The sequence below is a fragment of the Nyctereutes procyonoides genome, unplaced genomic scaffold (genome assembly GCF_905146905.1).
Source record: "Nyctereutes procyonoides isolate TBG_1078 unplaced genomic scaffold, NYPRO_anot_genome, whole genome shotgun sequence".
Lineage (NCBI taxonomy): Eukaryota > Metazoa > Chordata > Mammalia > Carnivora > Canidae > Nyctereutes > Nyctereutes procyonoides.
In genome coordinates, this window is record NW_026575135.1 from 61,859,682 (window position 1) to 61,872,572 (window position 12,891).

Sequence of the window (12,891 nt, forward strand, 5' to 3'; positions counted from 1 at the left end):
TGAGTAAAATACCCCTTAGTGCCTTCTCAGTGTTGCTTGCATTGTAGTTTGGGCTTTCATTCTTCCTCAAGCATGCCTTACTCTGTTCTGGTGGAATGGCGTCCCTCCCAAAACTCTAAGGGCAGAAAATCAGAAACTTCGGTAACTAACTTGAGTCAGAAAGGAATCCTGCCTGTCATTTGCAGCAGATTTCATTTCCCACTGTATTTCCCCCTTAAATCCGTTAAGAATTATTGGATGAAGGCTTCATCCTTTGAGTATCATGTTGGTTTCTTCTTGAAATCATCTAACCCGTTATTCACACTCCAAATCCTTTCTATTAAAAAAAAAAATTCCCTCCTGCTGGAAGATAACATGAAAGGAAAACCTGGATCCCCAATCTCTTAGGGTTCTTGGTGGAGGATATAAGTGAGATTCAAAAAAAAATCCTGAAATTTTGTTCATCGGAAAAAACCAAATGCTAGAAATTTCCAAGTAGATTCAGAGCGAGACAGCCTTATTGCCAAATGTTACCTGTTTGGGCAAAGAAACGTGAAACCTTGAGAGACCGCACAGGTAATTCAGATCTGCATTTTCTCATCACTAGGCTCCCACTCAAGCCACTGAGAATATAGTCTTAAAATCCAAACCGAACCTGCTTGCCTTTTCTCTGTTTGCTTACCCAATTCTCATGCAAACACAACACAAAGCATGTGGTCAGCCTACCTTAAATACTGTCCCTGAGACACAGAACGATATCATACAGAGCAAATACAGACAGGGCTGGTGAACACTACACCAACCTCAGCATCACCTTGAGACCCATTTGATCTCCTTTGGTAAATAAGATACAGTGAAACGAAGGCCAGTGTTATTGGGAGGTGGGGGGAGAGGGTGGCTGTGGAGGGAGGAGCATGTGCATGGAAACCATCACTTTAAAGGGTCAGTACAGCAGGAAAGAGGCAATAGAGAAAAACCTGCTGTGAAGTATTTCATTTTTGTGATTCTTTAACAATTTACAAAAGCAATGGCACATGAGGGCAGTTTGCTTCTCTTTGGAGAACCATAAATAAAATAGCGGTGTAATCAAAGGACAGAAGAAAAAAGAGACCTCAGGTATTTAATTCTTATTTACCTGTTTCTCCATTATGTATGACTCCTGGGCAGGCGGGAAGGTTACAGAAGACAGTAACTCAGCCTGCCCTGCCTGCCAGAGCCTTCCACGTTCTGATCCTGCTGCCCTAATTTACTGCTTTCCAGCTACCAGAGAAGGTTTTGAAAGGGTCTTCAGAGGAAAAAAAAAAGGTGAATCTTCTGCTAGATTTACCCTCAACAAGCAGGGCTTGTTCATCTCTCTGATGGATAGTGCTTTCTACAGTTTAGATCATCAGGGTCTCCAGAGAGTCTATGCTTCTGCTGGGGAAACTTCCAGAAGCTTCCACCCGAGGGAAAGGCTGAAGTCAGGAACCAGGACAGCACTTCAACTCGCCTCCCTGCAGCCTGATGTGACAAGCACTGAGTCAACCGGCTGAGCATGAAGAGGCCTTTCTTCTCTCACCTTCCATGCTGGGATCCTGTGTGCACTGCTGACAATTTCTTTCAGCCTCTATCCCTTCAAGCTCCAGCCAAAGCAGAATGAATGCTCAGCTGCTGTATGTTAGCAGCATTCCCTGAACGTGCTAAGGAGGAACGTGATGTGGTGAAAAGGAAAGATTAGCCAGGTGGATTCTTCAGAAAAAGAAAAGGCGGTGGACACTCAGATATCTCAAAACTAGAGAAAAGACACATGCTGGCTGGGGATTGTCAGTCCCACTATTGTGAAGTACAAATCTACATTCTTCCCCATCTAAAAATAGTCCATTACTTCTCTACTTAGTCTTTCTGAAATGCCTCGGAAATGAACTTTCAAGCATTCCTCTCCACAGAATCCTTTTCTAATGAATCATCCCAAGAAATCATAATTTACATTTCAGTCTTTGACCGAGCCCTTATGCTTTGATTGAAAAGCAATGATAACTTATCAGATAAGCAGTTGCTAAAGGTCCCTCTATGACTTTACAGTGATGTTAGCAATACATTTTTTTCTTTTCTTTTCTTTTCTTTTTTAAGATTTTATTTATTCATTCATAAGAGACACAGAGAGAGAGAGGCAGAGACATAGGCAGACGGAGAAGAAGACTCCCTGTTGGGAGCCCAAGGTAGAACTCAATTCCAGGACACTGGGATCATGACCAGAGCCAAAGGCAGACGATCAACCACTGAGCCACCCAGGCGCTCCAGCAATAAATTTTCAAATCATAATTTGATAGGTATTATTAAAATCAAACACAATATCTTAAGACTGTCATATTTGCTAAATGCTCTCAATATTACTTAACATCTTTTTTGGAAAATTTATTTATTTATTTAAGAGACAGTAAGAGAGCACATGATTGGGAAGGGCAGAGGGAGAGGGAGAGAGAGAGAGAATCTCAAGCAGACTCCTCCCTGAGTGCAAAATGGGGCTTGATCTCACCACCATGAGATCATACCCTGAGTCAAAACCAAAAGTCAGCTACTTAACCAACTGTGCCACCCAGGCACCCCTCAGGATTACTTAACATCTTGTTATAGCAAAAGATTTTTATCTTTTCATATCTCATCACTATTCAGGTAACACAAAGCGCAAGAGAATCATCACTTGCCTGAGAGAATTCGATATAGAGGTAAGTCTAAAAAGTATGTTTCAACATTAAAATTAAGCCATGAAAGAATTTGTAAGAATGTAGAGGGCTTTAAAAGCCATGCTCTTGTCATTTGCTTTAATCACAATTCTGAGAAAAAGTGATCATGAATCTCATGGTCAAAGTTTTGGTTTTTGTCATCAACCATATATAATCCCCCAAAGTCATTAAGAAAGCAGGAGCATACAGTAGTAGGCATGCAAGATCATCTCCACACACAATCAAGAAGAAACTGGTCTGAGTAAAAATAGCATGAGTTTTCTGTCTACATAAAATAGAAATTACTTGTGTGATTCTTAGTCTACACTTAGAATTTGAGAAGAGAGTCCTCCCATCATCATTCTCCTTCACCTGGTTGGAGAGTGAAGAAGTAACTATCACCAGACAATTGGCGTTAGACAAAATAACAGCTTTTGGATGTGAATTTAGAAGACAGGCTGTACTGTTGGATGGGGATCCCTCTAGGCTGGGGCTCAGGTGAGGCAAGTAAAGGCAGGCAGCAAGGAAGCAAAGTTCAAGTGTGCTGGTGTGGCCCTGAGAGTGCCTATGACCCTGATTTTCACCCTCTCCTCAGTCCCAGCCCTGTAGAGAAAGATCAGTTCTATGTGTTAACTGCATTATACGTGCTGAAGACTATGTCAGAGGTATGAAAGTTAAAACAGAGCATAGCCATGGAAACTAATTATTCTTTATTATATTGCACTTGTGTCAAATTTCTTTCTCCGCCATGTAAAAAAAAAAAAAATCTCAAGTCAAAGAAAGAAAATATGTGAAGAAAAACAAAATAAGGTTGTTTTGGGAGAGTTGATGCAGAACTAATGATAGAAAAATGACTTTATGACATGGCTGTTTAAGCTTTCTTCCGAAGGACTAGCTTTATTTTTTTTTTTTTAATATTTTCCTCATGTTCCATATTATGGGTAGAGAGCAGTATTGTAGATAGAAATCTGCCATATCTATTCTGCTTTATAACTTTTTTTTCTGTTAATTATTTTATTTATTTATTCATGAGAGACACAGAGAGAGGCAGAGACACAGGCAGAGGGAGAAGCAGGCTCCCTGCTGGGAGCCCAATGTGGGACTCCATCCCAGGCCCCAGGATCACTACCCAGGCTACCCAGTGTTGTGCCCAAGACCGCGAATCTGAGAAACCACCAAGGAGCCAACACCGATGCAAACACATGAGGGTTTATTTACAAGCTGGAGCTTGAGTCCAAGTATACCCGACACAGCAGAGCAGGGACTTGGACCCCGAGACTAAGAGGCGTAGCAGCTTTATAGGGGCCAGGGGCCAATGGGATACACAGAAAGTTGCACAGTCATGTTGGTCCACACGCAGGTGGCCAATTGAATTACATCTTACCCTATAGTATCCATTTGAGCTGGCTTAGTACTTTGGTCAGAATTGGTGCACAGTTTTGGCGGGCACAAGGCAGGGTTACATTGTTATGAGCCGATTTCCAATTAGGGTGTGCCCAGTGGCTTGACTAGGGTGGGGCAGCGCCTTAAGCAATAAGCAGGTCATGTGGGGGTGATACAGGAGGTGGTGGGTGTAGCACAAAATGGAGTTAGTCCTGCTCTGCTTGTCCAGGGGTAGGGGATTTCTCTTAAATTTCCTGGGTTCCACATTCCCCCCTTTTTCAGAGGATCCTATGCAGGACCCAATCATGGATCCAGGTTGCTCTCAGAGTGAGCCAGGGGGAATGATTAAACCAGGATTCTAACCAACCTTGTTGCTGTTCTCACTCCCATTTACATTCCAGCAAAGAAGCAACATCCTACGTTTAAGGCAGTACATAACCACCCCCCCTTTGTTGTAAAACTAAGTCTAATCCCCTTCTATTTTGAAAGACAACCTCAGACTAGGGAGTCTTGGAGGTGGGAAATAAATGAGAACGGCACAGTCTTAGCTTTAGGGGATTGTCCTTGTCCGGTTGGCTTTTCCATTCTGGAACAAAGTCCTTGAGAACGGCGTGTGGGTCAGCTGGCCGGACGTGGGTGTAGTGGACCCAAGGAGTAATCCCGTCGACCTTGAGAGCGGTGGGAGTGGTCAGGGTCACGATGTAAGGTCCCTTCCAGCGAGGTTGAAGTGTCTGGTGTTGGTATCTCCGTACTATACCCAGTGACCTGGCCGATATCAATGGGGGTCTGGGGGTGGCCCAGTCTCATAGAGGGCCCTCAGCTTAGGCCACACCTGCTCGTGGGTTCGTTGTAACATTTGGAGGGAGAAGAAAAGTTGGTGATCATCAAATTCAGCAAGCACCTCAGGTTTTAAATTGGGGATAATAGGTGGAGGAAGACCGAACATGATGAACATGATCTCGTAGAGAGTCAGTCCCGTCTTATATGGGGAGTTCCTCACCCTATATAGGGCGAAGGGGAGGAGAGTCACCCAGTCCCCGCCAGTCTCCAGGGCTAATTTAGTTAAGGTCTCCTTTAATGTTCTGTTCATCCTCATCCTCTGTCCTGAGCTCTGGGGCCTATACGCACAATGTAATTTCCAATCTTCCCAAGTACTATTGCCACTCCCTGTGTTACCTTAGAGACGAATCCTGGGCCGTTGTCTGATCCAATTCTAACAGGAAAACCATACCTCGGTAAGATAGACATCCAGCAGTTTCTTGGTCACCGTCTGTGCCGTTTCATGTTTGGTGGGAAATGCCTCTGTCCATCCTGAAAAAGTATCTACAAACACTAGTAAGTACCTGTATCCGTATTTTCCAGGTTTTACCTCAGTGAAGTCCACTTCCCAATAGGCTCCTGGGCGGTCCCCCCGGAGCCAGGTGCCCGGGTTAGATCCATGGGCATTGGCATTAGTTAACTGGCATGCATGGCAGCTTGCCACAATCTGCTCGATCTTTGCTCGAGAGTCTTTAATAGTGATCTTTGCATGTCGTATGAGGTCTTCCATCTTCCTTGTCCCCATGTGAGTACTCGGATGCATTTGGGATAGGACTCGCAGTCCTAGTTCCTCTGGCAAGATGACGCTGGAGTCTGCAGCCCTCCACCAGCCACGCAAGCACTGGTCATAGGCAAGCGTTTGGTCCAGTGTAAGTCAGCATCAGTATAGTTGGGGGTGTCAGGCAGGGTCGGTGCCCCCGGATCAGGTCGCGTGGTTGCTAAGACCTGCGTCACCAGAAGGGCCGCCTCTTTTGCTTGTCAATCGGCTCACCGGTTTCCCCTGGCTACTGGCGTGTCTGCCTTTTGGTGCCCCGGACAGTGGATGATGGCTAGGGCCTTGGGCAGCCAGAGGGCCCTCAGGAGTTCAAGGATCTCCGTTTTGTTTTTAACAGCCTTTCCCTCTGCTGTCAGGAGCCCTCTCTCCCTGTAAAGGGCTCCGTGGACGTGAGCGGTGGCGAGGGCGTACCTGCTGTCGGTGTAGATGTTGATTCGTTTACCTTCCCCCACGGTCAGCCCCTTGGCCAGTGTGGTCAGTTCTGCCCATTTTGCCAACGTTCAGGCTGTCAATGCCCCTGCCCAGACGGTCTCCGTCTCTGTGGTTACGGCTGCCCCCGCATATCTGACTCCTTCTCGGACAAAACTGCTGCCCTCCGTGTACCAGGTGGCGTCCGCGTTTGGCAGTGGCTGGTCCTGGAGATCAGCTCTGATTCCGTGCACCTCTGCCAAAATGTCTTGACAGTCATGTAGAGGGGAGTCCCAGTCTGGGTTAGGGAGTAGCGTTGCTGGATTTCGGGTTGTCGGTGGCTTAAATAAAAATCTGGTAGGGTTTAGCAGTAGGCCCTGATAATGGGTCAGACGGGCATTGCTGATCCAGCGGTCTGGGGGCTGTTTGAGTACCCCTTTAATAGCATGTGGGGTGGTAACATGCAGTTCTTCTGGACTTTTTCTATTATAGAATCATTCTGCTATTATCACTAAGTCCTGCAAGCTCTTTTCTCCCAGTCTCTCTACTCTGTAATTTTAATGTCCGGCACGGCCTGGTTAACAAAAGCCATGATAATTGCGGCCTTTGTTTCCAGGGCTTCTGGGTTCATAGGGGTGTACTGCCTAAAAGGCTCTATGACTCTCGCTAAGAAGGCTGCTGGACTCTCATCCTTACCCTGCCTCACATCATAGACCTTGGCCAGATCGGGAGGCTTGCTGGCAGCAGCCTGGAGACCTGCCATTAGAGTCTGGAGGCAGACCTGGAGTCTCTCCTTACCTTCAGCTGAGTTGTAGTCCCAGGTGGGGCGGGATAAAGGGAAGGCAGCGTTTATGAGGTCTGGGTTTTGAGGCGGCTGTCTGTCCTCTACCAGGACAGACTTCCGGGCTTCCACCTGAATTTGTTCTCTCTCCTCGGTGGTGAAGAGAACCTGCAAGAGCTGTTGGCAGTCATCCCAAGTAGGATGGTGGGTAAAGAGAACAGAATCTAAAAGCCCGATTAGATCTCTCGGATTATCAGAGAACTTTGCATTTTGGGTTTTCCAATTATATAAATCACTGGTGGAGAATGGCCAATATAACATTAGCTGCTCGCCAGTCTCGTCGGGGGGGGGGGCATGGCACAGAGAGGAAGGGCGGTGGAGTCCGCAGGCCCCGCATTCGGAGGTGGGGCTGACCAGTGGGTCCCACCGCGTGTCCTCGCTGCTGGCCCGCGCACAGGGACTCCCTCGTCAGTGAGGGGGGACGCCCCTTCTGCAACCCCCGGTGCCTCCAATGGAGGGGCAGAAGGGGGAGGGGGTGCAGGAGAATCAGGTCCTCCGGGGAGGAATCCTAGAAGACCGGATAAAGGGGCGCTTGGGGCGTAGAGTCGGTTTCCTTCTCGGCTTTCCGCAGGGCTAGAATCTCGGTGGGTCCTGCTTTGGGGGGTAAAAATAGTTTTAGCCAAGGAGGGGGATTCTTGATCATGTCCTGCCAGATCAGGATGTAGGGAACCTGGTCAGAGTGGCCGTCTGGTTTGTCCCTGAAGATCAGGGCCTTAACCTGTAAGATAATAGGTAGGTGGAAAGTTCCTTCTCGGGGCCATCCCACGCCAAAGGTTGGCCATTCTGATATACAATAAATTTGGAATCTCTCTCTCCGTATGTCTATGCTCAGAATACGAGCTCTTTCCCTAACATCCGAGAAGTGGGAGAGCATAAGAGACAGGGGAGTGGTTTCTGTTTCCCCTATAATATCCCCAATCCACACCAAGACACAGACAGTAAAGACGATTAACAAGGACCCAACAACACAGACAAATGCACAGTTAGCAAGGACATAGTAGCACAGAGCAGTACGCAACAAAACAGGTAACAAGAACACGGGAACAGAGACAAACGTTCCAATGCGGCCGCGGAGACGGAACAGAAAGTAACCCGAAGGGCTGGCAGCCGGCCCTCCTTACAGACGAGGACCCTGTCCTCCTTACAGATGAGGACCCTGTCCTCTAGGCAGGGGCAAGGGACGTCTCCTCAAGACCCCCGGTCGACGGCCCGCCAGCGCGTCCACTTAAGCCAATGCCGACCCAATACAGATTGGAATTCCTACAGGTGCGGTACAGTTTAGAGCTCTCAGGGAATATGCGTGCAAAAGGTGGAAAAAGTTGAGTGCACTCACCACGTGTAAAACCCTCTGGATGGGGATCCCTGGGTGGCGCAGCGGTTCGGCGCCTGCCTTTGGCCCAGGGCGCGATCCTGGAGACCCGGGATCGAGTCCCACGTCGGGCTCCCGGTGCATGGAGCCTGCTTCTCCCTCTGCCTGTGTCTCTGCCTCTCTCTCTCTCTCTCTCTCTCTCTCTCTCTCTCTCTCTCTCTCTCTGTGATATCATAAATAAATAAAAAATTAAAAAAAAAAAACCTCTGGATGGGGTCCTGGGGGTTTCTCGGATCCCAGACGAGCCCCCAAATGTTGTGCCCAAGATTGCGAATCCGAGAAACCACCAAGGAGCCGACACCGATGCAAACACACGAGGGTTTATTTACAAGCTCGAGCCTGGGTCCAGGTGTACCCGACACAGCGAGGCAGGGACTTGGACCCCGAGACTAAGAGGCGTAGCAGCTTTATAGGGGCCAGGGGACAATGGGATACGCAGAAAGTTGCACAGTCATGTCGGTCCACACGCAGGTGGCCAATTGAATTACATCTTACCCTATAGCATCCATTTGAGCTGGCCTAGCACTGTGGTCAGAATCAGCGCTCAGTTTTGGCGGGCACAAGGCGGGGTTACATTGTTATGAGTCGATTTCCGATTAGGTGTGCCCAGCGGCTTGACTAGGCTGGGGCAGCGCCTTAAGCAATAAGCAGGTCATGTGGGGGTCACACAGGAGGTGGTGGGTGTAGCACAAAATGGAGTTAGTCCTGCTCTGCTTGTCCAGGGGTAGGGGATTTCTCTTAAATTTCCTGGGTCTCTGCTTTATAAATTCTTACCATCATAGTATAAGCAAGTCAGTTCCTTAAAATATGATTTTTTGGAGCAATTAAAAATTTCTTCCTTAATGTCATACAAGGTTGGGATATAAATTGATCAAGGATCTCCTCAATGTCTTCCCAATGGTCTGAGAAGAAAAAAGTCAGATATAGATTATTTAATAGTTAAAGGTTGATGGGAAATCTTTGAGGATCTTCTGAAGGTGAAAAAAATGTTTTCTTGCAAAACGGCTGGTTTTGCAGTCACCAATTGCACCCACAGCTTTATGCAGAGCTCTATCGGCACAAATGACTTAAATCCATAAATTCTCGTTCGTCAGCACAGTTGTCCCTGAGCACAAAGGATGCAGGCCCAAGTTAACAGATGCTCTTAACATTTTTCCTTTCCTTTGCTTTCTTTATTCTTTCTCTGAGGGGTATACTTACCCTTAAACCAAGGATTGTCTACTTTTCTTGGGAGCAGCAAACATGGTTGCTTTTTTTTTTTTTATTTTTTTAAGTTTTAGCCTCAGTTCAGTTAGAATAGTAATCTCTGATGGCACGTTCTTAAAATAAATAAATTGGTGATTGCAAACATTTTCGGGCAACTTTCTCGAGCATCGGTTTGCCAATTTCCTTTTCTCGAAGTTTATGTACAAAGATTTTCTGCTTCCTAAAAGCCAGGTACAACTAGCTTTGATTCTCCCTACTTCAGCAAGCCCAAGGCAAATGACAAACATTGTAACTACGTATAAGCAACCCGTTTCAATGTCAAAGGTTCAATACAGAGAGGAAGCGATGTGCTGATGGCAGCAATAATTCACATTTCCAAGGACGCTTGCCATCTCTTCTCTGCAGACAGATTTCTTCTGAGCCACCGGTGGAAGCTTCCCAGGGAGATGCGGCTTTATTCCCTCATGGCAGACAGGAGGAGGACGCTGTGAGGAGGCTGATGCCACCTGGCAGCGATGGTCGCACAGGCTGCTGGAGAGGCACAGATTGGAACCCAAGCCTCATCAGAGGGCAGCTGTGACAGTCGCATATTTCAAAAGTGCTCCGCAGATTTCCCCAACGGGTCTTTAATTAGCAAGTCTCCCTGGATTTTACCGACTCTTAATGAAGAGTGAACACCTCTTCTTTGAAAATCAAAGTGCCGTTGTTTGCCTCTTTTAGGTTATCTAAAGGCAGATAGGAACTTGCAGCCCAATTTTCAAAAGTCTGCAGTTGATTATGCTACTTTCAAACAGAATAAGCTGCTCTTGATAGTTGGCTTTTGGTTAAGAAACAAAAAGGAAAACAAAACCCCAAACCTGGGCACTTGGACACTTCATAGCTAAAGGAAAATGTGAGTTCAAGGATATTACCTTTGAAGACATTCTCCTGCACAATCAGCTTTTTCCTAAATCACTTAGGATCTTAGCAGCCAATTCGAGTATTCCTTGGGTACTGACTAGGATGTTGGCAAATGAAAGTGTTGTGATAATGGAAGGAGTATGGCTTTTGGAAGCCCACACAAAAATGTGACAAATAGCCATCTTTGCCTTTTAACTTCCTTATCTGTCCTTTTTCAGGGGGGAGTTCCAGATCCGAGTTGATCTGCATTTGAGAAATGCCAGTGCAGGGAGGGGTGGCACCTGGGTGGCTCAGTCATTTGGACATCTGACTCTTGATTCTGGCCCAGGTCATGGTAGGGGTTTTGGGATGGAGCCTCGTGTTGGACTCTGTGCTTAGCTGGGAATCTGCTTGAGATTATCTCTCTCCTTCTCCCTCTGCCCCTTGCCTTGCTTATGCTCTCTTTCTCTAAAATAAACAAATAAATCTTTAGGGTTAAAAAAAGATCAGTGGGGATGGGGCTTTAGGACCTAGAATCCTAGACAGGGCAAAAACTTCATGTATCCAGTCTTTCTTTCAACCTGCATGTAAATATTTCTGAAAGATGACCATCAAGTATGGGCTCTGAGGCTTACTAGGGGGAAGAATATTTATCCCTTTGCTTCAGTGACTTTGTTTTTTGCTACCTCGCTTCTCAGCCTTTTGGCTAAGATCATGTGTTTTTTGCTACAGTTGGATCCAGGTCTTTGGAACCTGAAGTTTACCAGTTTGGGAGCCTTCCTAAAGCAAAATACTACAGAATTATGAACACAAAACTAAATCAAGGGCCTTGTGGTAGTAAAGCTCATGCTTCATTAATTTCATAGTAAATCCACTTGCACAAACGTACAAGCCCCACTTCTGACATGGAGTGCAGTGAGCTGGACCAATGTTTACACTATTGAGAATTAGAAAAAGGTTTTGTCTGCATGAGATTCCTAAGGGTGGAGCGAAGCTGTTTGGCTCCTTTGCCATGGGACTAAGGTCTGAAGCCAACTGAGTCAACTTTTAGGGAAATATAGAGAAGCTGATCAGATAAGAATAGGTGAGGGTGAGGTAGGGACTCCCAGGTGGTACAGCGATTTAGCGCCTGCCTTCAGCCCATGGCGTGATCCTTGAAATCAGGGATCGAGTCCCACATCGGGCTCCCTGCATGGAGCCTGCTTCTCCCTCTGCCTGTGTTTCTGCCTCTCTCTCTGCCTCTCAAGAATAAATAATAAAATCGTAAAAAAAAAAAAAAAAAAAAAAAAAAAAAAAAAAAAAAGAATAGGTGAGGTAACTAAAGGGTTGCCTGGTTGGCTCAGGTGGTTAAGTGTCCTACTCTTGATTTCAGCTCAGGTCATGATCTCAGGGTCATGAGAATGAGCATCGAGTTGGGCTCCAAGCTCGGTGTGGAGTCTGCTTGAGATTCTCTCTCTCCTTCTGCCCCTTCCCCACTGCTGGTGTGCTCGCTGTCTCAAATCAATCAATCAATCAATCAATCAATCAATCAATCTTTTTTTAAAAAAAGAATAAGTGACTAAACTTTTATTCCTTGCCCTACAGTCTCTACAAAATGCAGTTTGAAAAGGCTGTAAAGCCAAAGAAACAGAGAGCAGTAAAAGGACATTTGACTCTTCTTAAATCAGCTATGTGATTTTCCAGTGCACCAACCAGCCATCCCAATCTGAAAGGGCAATTCCTACTTTTAGCTACAAGGCTATGAACTGAGTTTGAAGCAGATGGTTAAACTTGATCATTACAGGTTGACAGCATATCTATAACTGCTCCAGTGGCCATCACCAAAGAATGCATTTTCCACATAAGGACTACAAGGGCCCAGTGTCATGAAAGAGAGTCAGTTTCCCAGTGGGTGATGCAGGCATGATATCCGCACGCACTGTCCTAATCAATGAAAAATTACCAGATCTGAAGTTCTCAGCTGAAGTTGACTCATAGTTCAAAATGGTAGAAATTTGCCTCAGAACTGGGAGATAGCGAGGACATTAGACTCTGGTCAAGGAGGGGTCAGTACCAGGCCATCATGTACAGGAAGAAGGAGTTCTACTCACTGCATTTAACTTGTTCTTTTGATGGCTTGGTGGAATTTGATAGGCTGATATTTTCATTCCTTTCTTCCACACTTCTGTCCTTTTGCTTCCTCTTAGGGGCTCTTTTACACAAATCTCTCTAAATCTCTTGCACTCTTTTATGACATAAATACTCAGTGAAGTATGTGTGTGAGTATTCCTTTTCTTTAGAATGTTTTCCTAGAAGAATACAACCCCATGAGGGTGGTATCATTGCTTTGAACATGATTCACTAAATACCATATTTTATCACTTTTGAGTAGAGATGGCCAATATATGTTGGCCAGACAAAAATAGGACCAGGGCCATATCGGTGGTAAGGGACATGAAATTAACACTCTTATAATTGTAGAATATTGTGAGGAGTGAGTGCTGGCTGATGTCAGAAGCTGGCCAACATTGAGATTATCCAGGAGTCTACT

The 12,891-nt window shown here is 46.0% G+C and overlaps 1 protein-coding gene across 1 annotated transcript in view; it reads right to left on the reverse strand.

The window, feature by feature from the left end:
* Positions 1 to 480: 480 nt before the first annotated feature.
* The window catches only part of LOC129494628 (uncharacterized), a gene marked incomplete at its 5' end in the record, with an annotated part of 613,327 nt that continues 600,916 nt past the window's right edge, over positions 481 to 12,891 (reverse strand). Inside the window, 3 exon segments of the mRNA XM_055301528.1 lie at positions 481 to 513; positions 5,296 to 5,735; positions 5,738 to 6,320. Coding sequence (XP_055157503.1) covers positions 481 to 513; positions 5,296 to 5,735; positions 5,738 to 6,320 — 1,056 coding nt within the window.